This window comes from Gossypium arboreum, chromosome 6 (assembly GCF_025698485.1).
Source record: "Gossypium arboreum isolate Shixiya-1 chromosome 6, ASM2569848v2, whole genome shotgun sequence".
Classification (NCBI taxonomy): domain Eukaryota; kingdom Viridiplantae; phylum Streptophyta; class Magnoliopsida; order Malvales; family Malvaceae; genus Gossypium; species Gossypium arboreum.
Window position 1 is genome coordinate 133,071,364 of NC_069075.1, and position 21,675 is coordinate 133,093,038.

Below are 21,675 nucleotides of genomic sequence, written 5' to 3' on the forward strand. Positions count from 1 at the left end.
TATTTTAATTATAATAAAGTATTTGGATTAACTAGTAATATTATAAAAGTTGAGTTATCAAATTATTTAAAATTAAATTATATAGGTTAAGTCTTAAATTTAAGTGCAATATAAAGGATCAAAACTAAAATTTGACCATTAATATATAATTAAAGAAATAAGAGGCTTTGGTTGACACGTGTTATAGAAGGTGAACCTAAATTTAGTAGAGATTTTTAACGGTGTTGTTCTTAAAATTCTCACCAACATTTTAATCATAATAAAATATTTAGATTAACTAATGACATTATCAATGTTAAGGTACCAAATTATATAAAAAAAATTAAAGTATAAATATTAAATCTCAAATATGAACGTATTATAGAGGTCAAAATTGAAAAGTGAAATCAGATTGGAGGTTGAATCAGTCAGACCACTAATTCTGGTCCAATCAGTTCGACTAGTCCAATTAATTTGACCAATTCGCAACTTAACCGGTCCAACCTTTTATTCTAAATTAATACTTTTAACAGTTCTTGATCCACACGGTTGAATTGAGTGATTTGATCCGGTTCTACAAACAATAATTTTAAACAACAGCTCAGACGTTTAATAGTAATAAAAAATTCTCCAATCGAAAATAGTCACCGTATGATCAAGAGATTACCAGAGATGCCTCCAACATCAGTTGTAGCATTGCTTGACCGAGACAGTAACCGGTTAGGGTTAGAAATAAGCTGGAAAATAGTAATCGAATGAAGCCCAACCCAGCAAAGCAACTGAAGCAGAAACGTCAGTTCGGCAGGGCCACCCACCACCGATCAGCTTCGACGACCGAAGCTACTCAGGAAAGTACTTCCTCCATCCAGACTCTCTCCTAATTAATTCGATGCCCTTCTTGACCCATACAGTGAGCTGATGCATTCCCTTCTCTTGGAATGTGTTTAAAGTGACACTGAAGAAACCTAGCTGCCAGAGATTTATCATCCCATACTAATGCACCTGTTGAAACTAGCTGCCATAGCTGTCATCGGCGTTTCTCAACAGCACCAATACTTGATCTGTCCAGATTCCGTGATGATATCTTCGAAATCACTGTTCTAGAATCACCTTCAATCTCCACATTGGTGAAACCCATATCAGCTGCGCGCAAATTGAAGAGCTTGAATGGCCGCCCTTGCTTTAGCTATAAAAGAATCAAGTATGTAATATTCTTCATAGAGCAAGAGCCTAGAACCAATCCATTATGGTCAGGGACAATTATACCTACGAAAGACTGATAGTTTTGTTGCAGAAATACTGCGTCGAAATTGACTCTGACGTACGATTCCTCTGGTCGATTCCACTTAACACAAGGTCGACGCGTTGGTTTCTGTTCCACTGAAATCAAGAGTCAATCTCCTGGAGTATAAGCGTGAACCCAGGTAACATCTCTACTAGTTTGTCTAATATTCTCATGAATTTGTTCTGATACCACCATAAGGCACCAAACATTCTGCAGGCCAGCTAATGCTGACCATGCCCCAAACATCTAGTGCAATCGAACATTCCAGAACTACATGACTTACTGTTTCATTCCCTGCAGAACACCTTGTACATAGTGTATAGGTTTTGAAGTGTGGGTATATAATTATTGTAAAACCTCTGCATTGTAATTTTGAGTTTCGAAGGACCTTGTATCGCCCATAAAGTCTTACAGAACTGTTGAACAGTAGTCTTTATGTTATTTTGATTCTCAGAAAGACTGATAGTAGTAAGACCCGAATCCAATAATGGATAGCCACGCTTGACGGAATACTCGCCTGAATGATCCGTCCTCCAACCAACAAGTCTTGCACATCTCCTCGAGAACAAGGTATTGATTAGCTAAACATTCCATTGCTTGGAACCGAAGACCAATAAGCCAGAAACTCAATCCACTGAACTAACCTTTGGCGATTGTACTTTGAAGGGACCTGTGCCACTCAACCAACAATCATGCCAAACTGAAATTGAGGTACCATTCCCAACCCTCCATGCTTTCGTTGCCCAAATGTTTTTCCATGTTAAAAGATGGAGAATTAAAAGAATCCGATTAAGGATAGTACTTGGCTTTAAGAGGTCAACCCACAAAAGAAGTTGGATTAGAGATAAGACACCAACCTTGTTTTGCCAATAGCTTAATGTTAGTCTCGAAAACCGAGCTCCCCTTTATCTTTAGGCAAAACGCACACCTGTTACGACATTTTTGCCACCAATACTTGGAAATTTGACCCCTCCCATCTCATTACACGGTTTTTAAAGAATACCTTTAAACTATATTTATTAAAATAAAAAACCTATTTCTTACCATTATTAATTTGACATGTTATTTTTCAATTACTTTAATTAATTTTTAAATATTTTATTTTTCCTTTTTCTTAGTTAATACTTTTCACTTATTATTTTTCAAATATTTATTTTCCAATTTTCTACTTATATTATTCATATTATTTTAAATTTTAAAATTAATACAAAATAATTTAATATATTTTAATTATTAAATACAATACATCCATGCAATATGAAAATAGTTTTCATAAATTTTAATACCAAAAATACATAAATAATTTTAAAATCTTAAACACTGGTTACGAAATATTTAAAACATTGTATACTATAATAAATCTTTTTCATTTATATTTCTAAATAACACTTTTAGTTAAGACATATGTTTTACATATTTTTTCATTGGCATAATGATAAATCCCTTAATGTTTGCTCAATTTTTCATTTGGACCCTTATTTTTTGAAGATTTTGGTTTTAACCTCTAAAATTTAATCAAATTGCTTACTTTTAGATGAAAAAATTGATTAACTTGTTCAAATTTTAACGGCATTGATATGACCATTAGCGTGACAGTCTACGTATAATTCATAAAAATTCAAAAATAAAAAATAAAAAATCAACAAAGTTCATAAAAATTTTAAAAAATATATTCATATTAGCAGTAAAATATATATAAAACGTCACGTCAATGTCATTAACATTTTAACAGTTCAACCAGTTTTTTTTCATCAAACAGTAATCGATTTGACTAAATCTTGGAGGTTGAGGGTAGGAAAAAAGAATAAGAGCTTAAATGACAAAATGAGTAAATGTTAGGGGCTAAATTTATCTTCATGCCTTTTTCGATTTGTCTCTTGTTATTTTTTTAGTTAAATTTGACCCTCAATTTTTTAAAAAGAGTCTAATTTTACCATCAACTTTTCAAAAAGAGTAAAATTATTTTTTAATGAAAATATTGAAAAAACATTAAAATTTTAAATATATTTAAACTTAAAAAAGTAATAATTTCTCATTTATATTTACATAAAAAGGCAAACCAATTAATTATTTAAAAGAAAATAAATATTATTTTTATATGAAAAATTTTATATTTTAAATGAAACAAAATTAGAATAATTACATGCATAGTTTTATTTAAAGTTGTACATATATTGCTTTAATTTTTATTTTTATTTTTATCTCCATGTCTACATTTATGGATGGATCGATTTGATACATTTTTGGTGGACTAAGAAAACATAATCTCTCATGAATTATGTGTATTTTGCAAGTTATTTATCTTTGTAAAACACGTCATAAAACTGTTTTTTTCTTTAACTTCATTTGTTGAGAGGTGATTCATCCATTTTAAAGAAGTTTTTGAAATATTGTCATCTGGTGCCAGCGGATCCTTTAATAAGTTAGTATTGTCCTCAAATCGAGTCAAGTTTTTATCTCCTAACTCTGTTGAGAGCTCAAATGCTAGAGGCGAGGTTCACAAAGAAAGGGTTCTTTGTCGGATCGGATCATGCATTGCACATGCCACTTATCGCCTGATCAAGTGGTAGTACATATTCCCTTAGATGCAATATAAGGGGCAATGGTTTAAACCCTATCGGGCATGCAACACTCAAGTCCCCTTAGTTGGTGGGTGTGTACACTGTCTAATCCAATCCAACAAGAAGCTTTTGTTTTGCGTACTCTGTTTTTGACACTTAAGCTCTTGATTGAGTTAGGAGACGAATCTCTTACTCGATCTATGGATAATACCGACCAATTGAAGAGTCTATTTGCTCTAAACAGACGACACTTCAAAAACTTCTATGAAAGGAATACACCTTCCCTCAACATCATTACATTTTTTTATTACTTTATCTTTTAGAAATTAATAAATTTTTCTTTAATTATTTTATCTACGTAACTAAACTTTTATAGTTCAAGATGGTCATAAATTCTTAATTTGTAAATTTTAAATCTTACGTTCAAATCAAATAAACTAAAAAATATATAACATATTTAATAAATAATCTTACATTCGTGTAACCTTATTATAAAAAAATATTGTATTCCATGAATCAAATACCTCCAAAATAAACCTAAAATCAAAACATTACATCCATATTACTCTGCATCACACTATCCTATTCTTATTAAATATTATAATAAAATGTAATATAATTTTTTTAGAATATCGAAGAAAAAGAGTCATATTTTTTCCTATGTAGAAAACATTTTGAGTAAAAATAATTTCGAGTGTGATTCGATGCTATATTTTGATACTGTTTAATGAGAGATTTATCCTTCTACTCTCAAATCCAAGGTTATCAATAGTTGAGTTGAAATCAAGTTCAAATATTAAGTGTTCAGCATGATCATGAATCTACTATTTTTGCTTCTTCTTTTTTATTATATATTATAGATATATTCTTCGTAAATTTATCATATGAAAATAAAGAAAATGATAATTATATTCCAAAAGTAAGAATTAAACCAACAAAATTAAAAGGCGTATAATAGGTGCATGTATTATTGCTTTTTATGCATCTTTTATTTTATATTCTTTCACATGATTAATTATAAAGTTAATAAATCTAACAAGTTCAATTAATCAATGAGTTATCAAATTAAATTAATTAATTTATCATGAGTCACTAAATTCAAGTAATTAATTTATAAATTTATAATGTTTCAAATTCATGATAGAATATTTAATTAGGGTATTGAATTGACATTTTAATTCCACTAATCCAAGATTATTCATTTAATAAAATATAATTAATAGATTTCTTCACATGAAATTTAATCATTTTATTAAAATAATATTTTAATTAAAATCATTTTTATATAATAAATTATAATTAATAAGATTGCTTATATGAAATAGATATAATTTTACTTAAAAATTTAGACCATATACTATTATAGAAAATTAATTTAATAAATAGCATACTTTATAACCATGATGGATATTGCTGTTACTAGTAAAAAATTGTTATAAAATTTTTTTTTTTCTAAAACTTGATGTTGTAGCGAAATGCTGTTATAGAAAAAACTGACTATTTGTTGTTGTTGGCTTCTTTATTCTACTGCCTTTGGACAACCGTATGCATGTACCTTTATACTACACACCTTTGGCCTTTGCAATGAATTATTGTGCTCACATGTGCGTAAAAAAAAAAAGTATCCTAATCTGAATATGAGAACATTAGAAAGACAAATCCCAATGGGACCATCCAGAAAATTTGACTTTGGATTCCGCTGCTTCCATCACCCTTGCCCATACATACCCTGTTATTTCATTATTTACGGTTTGCGATTAAAACTTTGGAGCCTCCACTTGGCAACTACTGTCATGCATTTAAACTCCTCAACATACTGTGAAAAGACAAAAAAAGAAAAGAACCTACAATGCAATGCAACAAGTTCAGACAATTTTCTTGGCTGGAACCCACAAAATATGGCTTGCGGCTGGGCAATGGGAATTGGCTGCCCTAAAAACAAAACAAAATGAAAAGTGGAATAACCTGTGGTTGGATAAGGGAAGTTCCTCATGAATCAATCAGCTGATGTTGCTGTCATGTAATGACATAAGGTGAAGAGATGAAAATATACATATACAACACATATATATATTTATAAATATATATATATATATATATAAAAGAAAAATGGAAATCCTCACCAGAGCTCAGTCATTGTCTTTTTCACAAAATTGGGAGAGAATGAGATGGCTTGTCAACCACATCTTTAAAGCTTGGTGGAGTCAGTCACCCCACCACACATCACATGGGGAAGAGTTTACACTTTACACTCTCTACTCTTTTGAGAGGAATCTCCGTCAAATTTAAAGCTTAGAGAGGTCCAAAATCGGATAAAAATGGTAAAAAAGGCAACCTACCTTCTCTTAGAAATTTAAAAAGGGAACCACCAATTCCCAACTTCTTTAAACATGGATCAAGGGCGCTCACCAGCATTTGCCTTGTTCTACACATTACAACCCATAACAAAGTAACCCTCAAATAAGTCCTTCACATAGGTAACCATCTCAATCACAAAGGCTAATGCATAAAAGCTCGTTCTACAAAACACCCAAGACAAGTCTGCAACCAAAGAGTCTTCTAGTATGCATTTGTGCCTCCTAAAAACCTAATAAGTTGAATGTTACCCAAGATGAGCATCTAACTACTCAAGTGTATCACACCACAAAGGCATGCATGTGATCCTTGCTCCCAACCCTGCTCCCTATCCCCTGCATCAGCAGTAATCCATTTCCAGTCCCACAAACTACCTCCATTTCTTACAACACTTAGATTCCTTTTGCCATCCTGATCTCCGAGAAGTGATATAGAAATTGCTTATCTACATCACAGAAGTGACAAAATGTAATGGCCAATTCCTTACCTAGCAGCAAACTACACAGGAAAATAGGGCTCAACCAAACCTAATGCCAAGAACTAATAAGTGCCCTCCTGTGAATAACTCTAGAAGCATTCATATCAACAAGAAATTCTAGTGTTACAAACAGGCTAAAATCAATCCTTGACCATTCTCCAAAGGCAAATAGGAACATGAGCTCTGGATGTTGGATATATCCTTTGTGATCAACACTTTTCTCTATGTTAGCTCGGGTATATATTGCACACCACTTTATAGTTTCAAATAGCTAATTAATTTGTCTACAATGCATATATTTTTCCATCATTTATCTCCAGATCTTTTTAAATTTAGAAACCTGCAACTCATTCTGCACATGCTGAGAAGGTAAAAATATTCCTTTTATGGTCCTCAATTGATCAAAAGTTATTTATACTAAAATTTTCTAAGTTATTTAAAATATTCCTTTTATGCTCATTTTATTTACAGTTCATTCTCTGCTACATCCCAACAATGCAACTTGTCAGCACTTACATTTTACAACATCTATTAGAGAATAAAGATTGAAAGCAAGATTCACTAATACGATCAAAAGATCATTAATTTTGAAGGACAAGCTACAATAAAACTATTGTTTACAAACCTGGCCCATGTCTTCTATTATTAGATGAGGACCCTGGTTGCGTGCAAAATTGTTCATCTTCTGAGTTGCCTCCAAATGTTGCCTTACGCTTTCTCGTTGCTGCCCCCACATTATGACCTTCATTTTCCATAAAGCACTTTCTTGAAAAGGATTCAAAATGGTCATTAACAGTCCTCTCTGGAAAAAAGGGGATCTCTTTACTCTTTTGTCGAAAAACATCACTAAGTTTGCCCCCATCTTGAGTGTTGCTGGGACCAACATCTGTGGTTTCACAAAGTGACTTCTTTTCTACTTGCATACAAGGGTCAGAAAATAGACCCAACCGCAAGGACAAATCACATTCTTTTCCAAGCAACTTCTCATCAGCGTGTCTGATATCTTGCTGCCCAATTTGCTTACCACCAATATCAACATTGGAAGAGGAAAAGAAATTCTGCAAGGAACCCATTTCAGCTGGCTCTAAAACGGATGTACCAATAGGTCTCCCAACTATTATCGTATCAGACACTAGATTTTCCTGCACTGGAGAACCTGTTTGGGACTCTGCATTTTGATAGTGAATTCCATAATAAAGAGGGTAAACTTGACCAGAGTTCGATGGAGTGTTAGTTTCCATCCTCATCAATTGGTCATGGCCAGATGGGCAATTTTGAGGTAGAAATGGATAATTATGACGGTTAGCTTGTGAAACCGAAGTGTTCGAATTCACATTGGTTGCTATTCTTGCAAGCTGACTACCAGACTGAACCGGGGATAACTGAGGATACCTATCCTCACTACCGTTATCCAAAATCCTAGGAGTTGCAGGAACAGTTTCGGGTGCTCTTGGCGTAAGGTAAGTCCTAGGATTACTGTGTCGTTGGCTCCTTGAAGCTCTCACTGGATAGCACCCCAGGTTAAGGGCCGCTAAAACAACACATATGTGCTACAATCTATCAGTCCAAATTGTTCTTGAAATAACTTTCAAATTGAAAGCTTCATTAAGTTGTAGCTAATGTAGATTAAAGAAAAACGAGAAAAAACCACAAACATAACAATAAACTCGAAACCAAGAATTTACCACAGAAGAACATGAAAAGAAATCTACAGTACCTTCAACACAAGGTGGCAAAAGCTCTCCTGTTTCAGTGCTCTCATCTCGACGGATAATCGTGTTGATGGCATCATTAACACGGTCCCATAAGGTTTCCGGGTTGGTGTATTCAGCCTAAAAACCCAATACGAGGGGGAAAAAATTGAGTCCAAAGAAGTAGATACAAAATAAAAAGATCCACAATTTTGAAAGAAGAAAAGAACCTCAGAATTGGCTTTGGAATACATAATCTCCTCGGCTTTGACGATGACAGTAATAATTTTATCTTGCCATTCCTTATTCTTTTTAGTAGCTGTGCTATGAGTTTCAATAGCTAGCCTAAAATCAAACACATGGTGGGCAAGGAATTAAACCCCCCTCCCCCCAAAAGGTAGAAATAATGCTGCTTAAAATGTAACAAAATTAAGGAAAACAAAGAAGACCCAGAACCTTAAAATCTGCTGAATGATGGAACCTCTCATGGGTTGGTGTCTTTCGCTATGCCAAGCTCTTCTTACACACTCGTAAGGTCTAGGGCCTGGTCTCGGCATCTTTGATCTTTCTTCTCAATGGAAGACAAAATCTAGAGACAGAGGAGGAAAGAAGGAAAGGGAAGAGATATTTGAGGCTAACCGAGAGGAAAGTAGGTAAATAAAAGGAGTGAGACGGTAGTGTTATTACATGGGGTTTGATGGAGATTAGTCAATTTGTTTATGATATCTTTTGGCGTTTCTTCTTTTTTCTTGAATTCCCAGTCTGCAAACCAAGAGAGAGATCAGAGATGGATGGGGCTTTTCCTTTCTTTTTTTCTCTTTCTTTTGGGTAGGGAGCAGTACAACATCCAACAGGAGTGAAAGAAATGGCTCATGCCTTTGTTTATGCCCCCCAATAATTTAACACTTAACCATTGTTTTCACTTTACAGTCAGATTTTTGGTCATTTTTATTGATAATAATATGGGTTTTGGGGGTTGGGAATCCAAATCAGACAAAATAACAAAAGTATTCAAGTCACCATTAAAATCTCCCTGGCAATTGCCTGCCTTTGCCCCTATCTTCAACCCCCCTCGCCTGCCTATGCTATTAGTATTGGCACATTAACTCCTTAATCTCTGCTCTGCTTGTATTAACAAGAGAGTTGTTATACCACCACCAATGACAATACAGGCATAACAGAAAGCTACCTGATATACATACTCCACCCGCTATAGATTGGGAGATCACTAGAAGTCTTACTTCCCGATTTAGTCATCCAAGTAGGCAGAAAGTAGTTATTTAAGGAGGCTAATTACCTACCTCAAAATGTAGCCACCACCTTCTCCTCCACATTTGGACTTCTATTAAGAGCATGATCTTTTTAGTCACTAAATTTATGGGAGTTTAACTGCTCCGTACATTAAACAAAAAGGACTGACATAGCACGTTTCATCACAAATATTTTTGTCACATTGAAGACATTAGCTCTAGCTCTATGTTTCTCATAATAGTGATCTGATTGCGAATTCATCATGTTAATGTTACCCAACATAGGACCTCGCCGATAACTAGCCCCCAAGATGATGATGATGAAGAGATCAACTCTCCATCACACTTGCCTACACTTTGTCAATTTATTCCCAACATTCACTTCCACCGTCTTCACTTTTCTACTCTCCGACTCTTTGCCTTGACAGAGCAAACTAGCCTCCATTAGCACCACCACATCCTCTTCCATCTCTCCTTATTGATCCCACACATCAACAAGAGTATTAATTCCATAATAAATTCTATTAATATTTAATTTCACTCCGAACAAGATAAACTAAATGTAATTACACATCAAATAAAAATAAAATATTTTAATATTAAAGTACATCAAATGTCACATCAAATGCTTTCAATAAATAGATAAGATATATTAATTATTTTTACATCATAGTTTGTGTTGATTTATAATCATATATTTAAATGATGAAGAAATTATTAACTTATGTGTATATATATATATATATATATATATATGTCATTTTCTATTACTTTGAATTGCTACATGGTTTTGTTTTCATTTGCATTAATTAAATTCTCATAAAAATGCTGATAGTATTGGCTTTCAACTTTAGATGTCATTGACTATTGGATCCACCATATATTTAATTGTAATTGAGATTATCTGTCGAGATTTTAAGGTTTGAAGATGAATATTTATGTAAGAGTTAATGAGGGGATAAGGGGGTAGATGAGATGGATGGACAGGCATTGTTGGGTCCAATATAAGTAAACATTGAATCAAAGCCTAACAAATGGTTTGAAGTAGAAGAGAGGGTTAATGAGGGCAGTGAAATGGGGGGAGGTAAAATTCACCATTTATTTATTAGTGAGAAGGGCCTAACATTACAATGCTTTTTATCATATGTCACTGACATTTTGGTAACCCCACTAAATAGCAGTTATGTCTACTTTCCACTATTTGGAATTGCTGTGCAAAAGTGATACACTACTTCCCCCTGGACAAAAAACCCTTTGTTTTTGCTTCCTCTTTATCAATTATCAATACTCTCTCCATCAACCCAAACCCCTCCCTAGTGTCCAGAATAACATAACCAAATTTATTACAATCAAATCTAATTTTCTTTTTATTTTAATTTACAATTAATTTATATTAACAAGTTTTAGGTTAACAATAAAACTCATTATACTCCTAAAGAGAAAATATGAGTTCAAATTTTAAAATAATATTATTAAAAGAATAAATAACGTGAATATTTCATATTTACTTTCAAAATCGATTTGAAATAAACCATTATTAAATCTAATAAAAATATTTCATTAAATATTCACATCATAACGTGAATGAAATCATGAGGGCTGAATCAAAATGAAGGTTGACAAAATCTTATTACTTTCTAAAAGAAATTACAATTGATAAAATCTTAAACCCAAAAGATATTATTGCATTTTTTTTTTGCCTTTCCTCCCTAAAAGTTACTAATAATTAAAATAAATTTCCCATTTATATCTTTAAAAAAATATGTAATTGAGAATCAAATAGACGAAATATGCAACTCTTAATGACTAAATATATTATTATTTAATTAAGAATTATCATGTCATCATTTCAATTTAACAATAATGATTAACATAGAATTGATAGAATTGAAAATTAATAGTGAAAACAGAAACACGTATTTGAAGAAATAGAATAAAATTCCAGTAAAGTGGGAACAAAAATAAAAGTAGTTGATTTTAATAATGTTCCTAGAAGAATAAAATATAGTTGAAAATGAGTTATGGAAGGTTGATATTAATATCATTTGTCCACAGCTACCATTCAATTTGGTTTAAAATAAATAAAAATATCATTAATATTTTTATTAATAAAAATGATCTCCATTCAATCCCATCCACCAACGAAATTAAACACTACTAATAATTAATAAATACAAGATTGACAAAAATAAAAAGCAAATGTGGGTGAGTTTGAGTAGGTACCAAAAATCCCAAAGTTGATTTGACTTGCCTCAGAAAAGATGGTTGTACCAAGGAAACAAGTTTTCACTCTTTTCAATTTCATTCTCAACTTCCCTTCATTGGGAACTTATATTCCATATTCATAATTCAATCCTTTTATAAAATAATAATTACTATTTACATTTTTATATCATAATCTTGACTATTTCAACTTTATTTTTCAATCAAAATTTTTATATCAATTTTAATAATTTATAATAAAATTATTTTCAACCATATCGTGGGTGTATCATAATATAATATTTATGAATTTAAAAACTTCTAAATTCATTATATTACTATATTGATATTAAAATAATTTATTAATATATTTTCAATTAGTATGTTATAATAATAAAATGTAACACGTCATACCTGACCTACACGATAGGACCAAGTTTGGAGGTTACATCAAAATGTTTAAGGAAAAAATTAACCTTTAAATATTTTAAAATTTGTCATACAGAAAACATTTAACTAGCTAAACCAACATGGAAATCCAAGCTTACAAAACCATAGTCCAAAATAAAACATACGTAGTTCAAATTTTAAACAAACAGTAAACTATCTACAAAAGAGAGATGACTGAGCTCCTAACATGCCGAGCCTCCTAAGTCTGTGGGTTACCTACAATTCAGTCAACAAACAGAATGAGTTTATAACTCAATGTGTGTAACCGATATATATGCAAGACAACAATATAGATATAACAATAATTGCCCAAATTCAAATATAGAATTAGAAACATATGATACACAATATTATCATAACAGTTCAAATAAGATGCAGAACAGATCAAATACAGATGCAAAACATATCAGAATTAGAAAAATTTCCTACCCTCATCCATTAACACCATCTCTGACCATCCCAAAACACCATATAGGGTATCAAGTACCTACCATGCCCTACACACCAATCAGTGTCAGTATGACACATTTCAGAGTGATTACAGACTAGCTGTCAGATCAGTATGCGATAAATCGCCATAATCATATACAAAATTGTGGCTTAGTCACTGAATTCAGCAGATCATTAAAATGACAGCACTTCCTTCTTTATACCATTCCCACCCAATGCAAATGCAAATTACAGATATAAGATATCAAATATATACATACAGTTATCCAAACACAATTCATAATCAGATAATACAGATCATTGTCATTTAACAGTTATCACATCGATTATACATACAGATAATCGATTATTAAATTTTAAAATATTGGATATCAAGTTATACAGTCTAACTCAGATCATACGGACCCTACGAAAGGCCTACGTTCGATTCGAACGACACTTAATATGCTCGTGTGGATTCACATAGCCTGAGTACCTGGCAAGTAAGTTCACTGGCACATGGTCGTGTGGCTCAAAACAGTGAGTTACACGATCTGACACACATCTGTGTGACTCACAACCCCTCACATGACCTGGACACATGCCCATGTCCCTGGCCCATGTGACCCTAAATCCAAAACAGTGAGTTACACGCTTGTGTGACCCAAAATAAAAACAATGAGTTACACGGCCTAGATACACTCCCGTACCCTTAGCCTGTGTGCCTCCAATTCGAAAATAGTGAGTTACACGACCTACCACACGACCATGTTTTCTGGCGTTTGAAAATCACTGAAAATTAGGTTTTCAGTACACACCTGATGTAGTTTCGATGTAGAAACAACAAGAATGACTCCAGAACCTCGTATGTAGTAGTGAATTACGGAAATAACATGTTGGAGAAGCGTCTCACGTAAGATCTTCACACAAAAACTTTCCAATTGACGTAACAAACAAACTAGGTCCTTTATTACAACCGACAACAAGATTACAATAGCAATCAAATGAGAAAAAAAGACAACGAGAAAAAAAAAGTAAACTAAATAAAATAAAATGATTTACTCAAAAGCGTAAAAATATTTCTTCATTACATGCACAAGGACTTGAACACAAGACCAAAAAATATACAAAAGTTTAACCATCAAACCACCAGGCTTATTCTTAACACAGATTCATACAGAAATAAACTTGAGTCCAACATTCAAGGATAAGGGTTAAATCAAACAAAATAACAAAATTCCCAAAAGTGAGATTTAAACCCCTAACCTCTAACACACAAGCAAAGCACTTAACCATAAATACAAAAACTTAATTATATCATAATTTAACAAACAATACTCAAATTTTTAGGGCGTTACAAAAAATAATATTGATTCATGTGACATTATAATTCTTTTACGAGTATAAACAAAAGTACGTGCAAGTACAAGTACACGTCTAAGCAACTAGAAAGTAGAATATGTTAGAAACTTTGATTGTTATACTTTTTTTGTTCTATTGTCTATTATAACATCAAGTATAACAATTGTTTGGGACAATCAAAGTTAATTGATGAGTTGAATTTTTTTTACTTGTATATTTTTTTTTGTATTTTAATTAACATGTTAATTAGGCAGCAAATGCAGAATAATTGTATGTACAAAGGAACTAGATATAAAGAGTTTTGAAAGCTTGTCTAATGGGAAACATTTTTGAATGGATGTGAAAAGTTCAAAAATGCATGCACTCTTTCCTAATCTCAGTTGATTAAATTACATGCTATTTAAAAATTTGGAGGGATAAATTTTTTTTTTTGGAGATTTTAAATTGATTTTTGAAAGATGGACTCTATCCTTAATTTCAAATTAAGATAAAAATTTTCACAACTTATTTATAAGCTGCTTATTCACACTCGGGGTATGCTTTTTGGGCATTTAACTTAATATTTTGAGGGTTGATTATGATGTACTCAAACGTTTTTTCTTAGGTATTTATTGAAGAGTTATTCTTAAGTTGTGTTTGTTTACCTGTAAAATAATTTACGAAAAATATTTTCATCCTTTTTCACTGTTTGTTTGATGGAAAATAAATTCCCACCGTAAAACTTTCTCTCCAAAACATGGGAAGAGAAGGCTTTATTTTAAGAAAATGTCTTACCGTTTTCATTGGGTAAAGACATTTTCCAAAGTTTTTTTCTTCAGCGGTAAACTAACCCAAAGCCTCTTTCCCCTTCAGCCTTCCTTCCCACTCTGACCTAATACCTGCCACCAGCCAGCAATGATTCCCAACACCAATCACCGGTATTCACCTTTGATTTTCCTCCTTTTTCGCCTTTTGTAATCGAATTTTGCACTGCACCAATCAACAATGGTGTTCATCTTCCTCTCTCGAAGGTAAGAATGAAAAAAAGGAAGAAATATGTGGTTGTTTTTTAGTAGCAACATGTTGTTTTGGCCCAATTGGTTGCTGGTTAATCCCTCTCTTTTATTTTTTATGGTTTTTGTTATTTTTACGTTTCATCTTCCTTAAACTGTGCAAGCTGGATTTTTGTTGGTGGTAATGGAATAATTAAGATATGGTAATGGTGGTGGTGGCTTAGACACAACTAATGAGCAAAAATTCAAAGTTGTTAAGTTCACATGTTATTTGTTCAAATGGGATTTATAACAGCCCGATTTTGGGGCTAGTCAGAATAATATTTCGAGACCACTAACCCGAGGTTGAAGAAATTATTTTTTTATATTATTTTATGTATTTTAGCATGATTAGATAAGTACATGAAAATTTTGGTGAATTAATTTTAGCAATTGTTTGCTTAATTGCGAAAAAAGGCTAAATCGCATAAAATGCAAAAGTCTTAAATTGTTCGCTGAAGGTGTTAAATTGCCATGAACCTTAATTTAGGGGTTTTAAAGGGCAATCAGACCCTTTCCTAAGAGCTTGGCCGGCCATAGGGAACAAATTGGTCAAAAATTCAAAAGTTTAGGTGGTTTGGTGACTTAATTGAATAAAATAAGACAAGATGACTTCATCCTTTCATTCTCTTCTCCTACCACTGAAATTTTCAGCCATTAGAGGGGTTTTTAAGCTTCAAAATTTCAGCAACTCTAAGCCTTTGCAAGTAAGTGATTCTCATGAGTTCTCTTAATGATTTTTACATTTTTTGACCCCTTTAAGTGTGATCTTTCAAATGAGGGGATTATTTTGCAAGATAGACAAGAGTCTAGAGTTTTTCCATGAAAGCATGTATGTTGTTAACTGAAATTTTATGGAATAATATGAGTCTTAGTTCGGTGATAAACAACTTTTGTGAAGGGATTTCTCATGAAAACCCTATTAAGAACTATTTTGTATAAAATTGAAAAAGTTTTAATTTGACCATGCTTTGGTGTTATGAAAACGTTTATATGCATAAGTTTAAGATAGGTAATGCCTCATATTCTGACCTGGCGTGGGCACAGGTGTGGGGTGTTACAGGATTAGTGGGCATGATTTTGTTTTCTTCCCTTTCTTTTTTCTTCCAATAGAAATTAATTTTGTTTTCCCCTTTTTCTTGGGTAAAAAAGAACCTTTTTTTTTCTTATATAAATCATTGATTAGCTCAAATTTTGACCCATTATGGTACATTTTCTCTATTGACCCTTCTCTAATAATTGATCTAATAAATCAATTGCATGTTTTTTCTTCTCTTTTTATATTTCATTTCGATGAATTATTGTTAAATACAAACAATTATAATGGAATAGAATGTTAAAAATGCTCTTTTTGAATGTTTATTTGGATGCTTTTAGTTTGCTCGTAAACTTTTAGGTAATTCAGATTCGTGATGCAACAATAATTTGGTTAGTAATTTCCTGACAATCTGCTGCAGAAGTTATGGATGTAATTGTCTTGGACATAATCTTGTTTCAAGTTAAAATGATCTAGTTCAACTTTTTTGCTCTCTTTTATTATCAATATGAATTTATATTTTTGATTTTGCAAGTGAGTAATGTAATCTGAATCGAAAGGGTAGGTTAGTTTACAGGGTGTAGTTGAGCTCAAACCATTCGAAACACAATTTGAAATGCAAAACTCCAAGCTCAACTTGAGTTTGATTGAATTTTGCTTTTATAGCTAAAGCAATTTAAGATAACAGTCGAACTGGATGAGCCTCAATTAAAGTGAAATATAAACTCAGTTTTTATACTCAAGTTTGGATTGAAATTGAAACAATAGTAATTAAAAGGAAAAACCTCGATTAAGCTCTTAACCTACTTGACTCAAATACTCAAATTCAGCTCTTTCACTAGCTCGAGCTTGATTTGACGATGGTCAGGATGAATTCAAGTTTTTTCAAGCTGAAGCCAAATAGCTTTTGTAATACAAGTGTTTCTTTTGCTCTCTTAGATCTACTAAGGTTGGATGTTAGATTTTAGTGCTTTTAAAACTCGAAACTTAAGTGGTTTTGCTTGTTGTGTTTGTCACTTACTGCTTCAATGTCTGTATCTATTTTTCTTTTCTTAATTTTGATGTTATAGGCTGTAACTATTTTTATTTTCAATAGTTTATCATAGGCTTACCAAGCATTTTTCTTCATTAACATCAACTTCCTTAGTTTTGGACTCTATATTTATTTTATTTTTAAAGTAGTGTTATACTAAATGGTATTCCTTCATGTAATAACAGACAAATAGAAAAACCATATCTGGTATTGTAAATAGATTCATGATCACAACAAGACAACTAATACCTTTGTATTTTCTAAAAGAGAATTTAATCATTGATTTTTGTCTAAGTTTATGTTTGTTTGTTGGTTTGTAGATGTATTTTGATTCAATTGAATGATAATGTTTAATTTTGTGTCCTAGGTAATCACTCCTCTTTTTCATATGTGTTATAGATCATTTGTTTGTTGGTTTGTACATGTATTTGTGTTGCTGTTATGAGCATTTCTTGTTTATACATTTTGAATTGGCTCAAGTTTTCTTATACTTCTTGCTCGTACTTATTGATTTGTAATTTCAATGATTATTTTCTAACCTTGTTTGATTGATTCTCTTTTATGTCAGGCAGCTCGCTATCGCATCAGTTAGTATTCATTTGCTTAAGATATTCCTTACGAAGAAGTAATGTGGATGGAGTTAGAAGGATTTAATGACGACTTCTTTTGTAGTGTATTTGATTATCTTGTGGGTTGTAAATCTAAGGCAAAAGCTTTTTTAGCTAAAAGTATGAAACATAGCAAAATTTGACATCAAAAATTTTCTCAAAGTTGAAGATATTGATGCTTTAATATGGTGTAGTACTAATTATGTGGTGTAATACTAGTTATGCACTTGGAAAATATTATAGTTATCACGTGATATACTACTATATATTTAATTTGTAGTGTTAATTTGTAGTATTAATTGTGGTTTGAAAGCTATTTTTGTATTGTTATTTAATCTTTGTTTTTTATAACACAATTAGTAATCATCTATTTGCTTTGGTTGTTTTCAATTTTATAATTATTAATATTCTAGCTTAATAATTCAGTACTATTATATATTTAATTTGATGTATTTATTTATAAATAAATCATTGCAATATATATAAATATAGTAAAATATAAAATAAACTCAATTAAACAATGAAAAATAATAAATTCTCAAATGTATGTTTGTTTTATTTAAAATAGTTTTACAGGAAATCTGTTAAACAACAGAAAATATTTTACACAGATTCATCCAAACACCAGAGTCATATTCCAGAAATCATTTTCTAGAAATCATTTTCAATCAAGAAACAATGATTTTGGAACCTCATTTTCGTAAATCAAGTCTATAAATATTAAAATTTAATATTTATGAGGCTATTATAGAAATATATTAAAGTTGGTCCAATAATTTTGGCGATTTGCTAGTTAATTAAAGTACAATAATTAAATTGTAAAAGTCTTATCACAATAGATTTTTAAATAACCGAAAGATCAAAATGACAAATTGAACATTTTAATTTTCCAAATGGTGGTGGATGAGTGGAACGACAGAAATGTGCAAGTGTACATAATCGTAACAAGTAATAAAGTGACAAGTAAATGTCGAGTTATTGTACCCACAGGGACTGTGAAAAGAATAATTTATGAATGCAATTTAAAACACTTTGGTTAAGAAAAATATTTTGTTTTGAAGAGGTGATTAAAAACTAGAAAACAGAATAAAATAAATAAAATAAAATAAAGTTCCAATGCACGATTTCAAAAGATGATTTAATCAAGATGACATAATTGTGTTAGATTAATTACATTTCTTAACGTAGAATTATTAAACTCATGTTTATGTTGTTATGAATAAATTCACGGCAACTCGCTAATTTACTAACTTATGAACATACTCACCTACCAAAATACATTCATCTCTTGACTATATATCTATGTCAATTCAACTGATTAAATAATTTTTAATAGGAAAATGTGTTAATGCACATACATACTTATGAAGTTAAAATAATCTCTTATACATATCTCTATGCCAATTCAAACAATTAATCCAATCTTATAAGCACATAAAAGATTACGTGAGATAACAATGTATTTCTACCTTGAAACAATTTAATCACAATAATCTTCCAAGTTATGCAAGGCAAATGTATCGTTAGATACTGTTGCTAATTTAACCCTCAGCTACCTTAGATGATTAAACATGCACTGATTAAGTATCGTGTCAATTAATTACAATTTCAATCCATTTAAATAATTAATTCATTAGTTACCTTATAATTGTAATGCAAGAATAACTTAGTCATGGTTTTACTTAATCAAACATCTTACCGAGACCTATAACAACACAAGCATAATTTTAATACATTAAGTAGACGAAATGCAATCAACCTAACACAAATTAAATTTAAGTCATATCAATTAAATTAAACATTTCAACATCACAAATATTCATAGACATGTTCATCATAACAACAACAAAATTAAAAGGATAGGGAACAAGAATCAAATCAGGTGTTTTCTCCGTAGCTTGACTAGTTTGCTCCACTCCTCCTTCTCTGCTTGTTCTTGTCGAACCGAGGCTTCTACGAATACTTGAATGCTACTCCAAATGGTGGTTTATTGAATTTTTTTTTCAAGAGGTGAAATCAGCAAGGGAATAGAGAAGAAAGTGAAGAACAATGGAAGGGAATGAAGAGAGAAAAATGAGAGAGAAGTGAAGAATTGAGATGTGTTTGAAGTGAGCAGCCAAGGGGGTATTTATAGGTTGATAAGGCTGTTAAAAATAGCCAAAATCAGCAGCCAAAGACTCCCCCCATGGCCGGCCACACATGTGGCATATTTGAAGATTTCAAACATGCTATTTTTAGGTAGGGGCAAATCTTGAAAGGCATGAATAATAGAGGGGTTTGAATGCAAATTGAAGGAGTCTTCAAGGGTCATTTTGCAAGACAAATAATCAGCCAAACAAGCTGATTGGGTCAGCATGTGGGACGGTTTTGGGCTGCCCAATTCTTGGTTGGACTGGTTTTCTCAATTCAGCTCAACTGGGCCCCTTTTTTTAATTAATTAACAATAATTTATTTAACCCAAATTAAATTGGATTAAAATTAAAATTAATTATATTATGAATTGATACACATAATTTGGACCGTCTTAGGCTGAAAAATTAATTTGCCTTGATGCTTCAAAATTGCTTCTCGGTTTTGCGCTTCTAGTAGTGTCTGCCGAGCTGTTTTTGCCCTTTGTGCGAATCTGTCAAAAATGATCAAAATTAATCAAAATTTATTATAAAATTAAGTAAAAATCAACATGTTAATAATTTAAGTACAATTTAATTATTTTATAATAATTATATATTTTTCGACAATAATTTTATCGAAACTGCGTGAATTTGAGTTAAAAAAGGCATAAAAAAGTGTGTATATTTTCATGTTTCCAATGAGCTAAAATCCACTAAACTTTGGCTAATCATGCTTATGGTTTTATTACTTAAATTTTAATTAAATTAATTAAGATTAATTAATTAATAATTAAAGTATAAAAGACAAATTAAAAGAAACAATAGTCATTTTTTTTCTTCTATTCATCTTCTTCACCGAAACTTAAAGAAAGAAAAGGATTTCAAGCTTCTTCACATTTGACCATACGAAATGTTAAAGTTTTTGAAAGTTTTCATTGACGATTTCCTGAAGAAATTGATGTTAAATTGTTAGATTTTAAGCATAGATGTGAAAAAGGACTAAGTTGTAATATTTAATTTTTAGTTTTTGAACATAAGGAATAAAGTGTGTAAATTTTGAAATTGATGTAAAATTTTTGTAATAATAGATAATATAGGGTCATAGAAGGATGTTATTGAGACCGGTTTCAAAATCGAAGGTCAAAATCGAAAGATATTGTTATTTCGGTTTTAGGGACTAAATTGAATAAAATACAAAACTTCATGGACATTCGAAATATGAAATTGAACTGGTTTATGCATATTATGGGATGTTATAAAATGTTTTATATTGATAAATTGAATTGAATTATTGTATAGATTGAGAATTGAACCAAATCGAAGATAATTGAGGAAAAACAAAAATTGTTGATTAGTCTTTAAAGTCTCGTTTATTGCTATTTTTCCAGGTAAGTTCATATGGTATGATTGTATTTGAATTATGAATATGTATGTTTGGTTGTAATTTGAATTGTTTGCGATTTGGTACAAAAGGTGAGATATAGATTAAATTGTAAATAAATGGCTATGTGTGTTAAAGATGCACGAGTGGACATAATAAAGGATATGATACAATTGACATGCCAATAAGGTTATATGCGTATGTAACACGTAGGTTTGTGCAAGTGTATACAGTTGTTATCAAGTAATAAGTAAGTATTGAGTTATCGTCTCCACAGGGATTGTATTTGTGTTAAATTACTTGATTGTAAAATTACCCTTAATAATTTGGTAAATAAAAACACAATATGGTTGAGAAGTGATGATTAAAATATATTAAACTAAATGCAATGATCCCTAATGCAAATTATCCTAAGTATGCAAACTATATGAAT

At 31.3% G+C, this 21,675-nt stretch overlaps 1 protein-coding gene and 2 long non-coding RNA genes across 3 annotated transcripts; 1 reads left to right on the forward strand and 2 right to left on the reverse strand.

The window, feature by feature from the left end:
- The first annotated feature begins 530 nt into the window (after positions 1-530).
- On the forward strand, positions 531-1,721 carry LOC128294053 (uncharacterized). The gene is made up of 2 exons (XR_008284244.1): positions 531-1,180; positions 1,274-1,721. It is a non-coding gene; the product is annotated as an uncharacterized LOC128294053 (long non-coding RNA).
- A 3,604-nt stretch (positions 1,722-5,325) lies between these two features.
- On the reverse strand, positions 5,326-5,941 carry LOC128294052 (uncharacterized). Its single transcript, XR_008284243.1, has 2 exons — positions 5,791-5,941; positions 5,326-5,669 (listed from the first exon to the last, which is right to left on the reverse strand). It is a non-coding gene; the product is annotated as an uncharacterized LOC128294052 (long non-coding RNA).
- A 1,140-nt stretch (positions 5,942-7,081) lies between these two features.
- LOC108483955 (uncharacterized) lies at positions 7,082-9,666 on the reverse strand. The gene is made up of 5 exons (XM_017787522.2): positions 9,037-9,666; positions 8,806-8,938; positions 8,580-8,694; positions 8,376-8,490; positions 7,082-8,189 (listed from the first exon to the last, which is right to left on the reverse strand). The coding sequence occupies exons 2-5, from the start codon at positions 8,904-8,906 to the stop codon at positions 7,276-7,278; spliced, it is 1,245 nt and encodes a 414-aa protein (XP_017643011.1). The 5' UTR covers positions 8,907-8,938; positions 9,037-9,666; the 3' UTR covers positions 7,082-7,275.
- Between the last annotated feature and the right edge of the window lie 12,009 nt (positions 9,667-21,675).

What these genes read in the sequence shown, in the direction of transcription:
- LOC108483955 (XM_017787522.2), bottom strand. Translation starts at nt 8,906, where the DNA reads ATGCCGAGACCAGGCCCTAGACCTTACGAGTGTGTAAGAAGAGCTTGG. An exon ending in ATTCCAAAGCCAATTCTGAG is followed by an intron (nt 8,491 to 8,579) that starts GTTCTTTTCTTC and finishes TTGGGTTTTTAG; the next exon opens with GCTGAATACACCAACCCGGA. An exon ending in TTTGCCACCTTGTGTTGAAG is followed by an intron (nt 8,190 to 8,375) that starts GTACTGTAGATT and finishes GTGTTGTTTTAG; the next exon opens with CGGCCCTTAACCTGGGGTGC.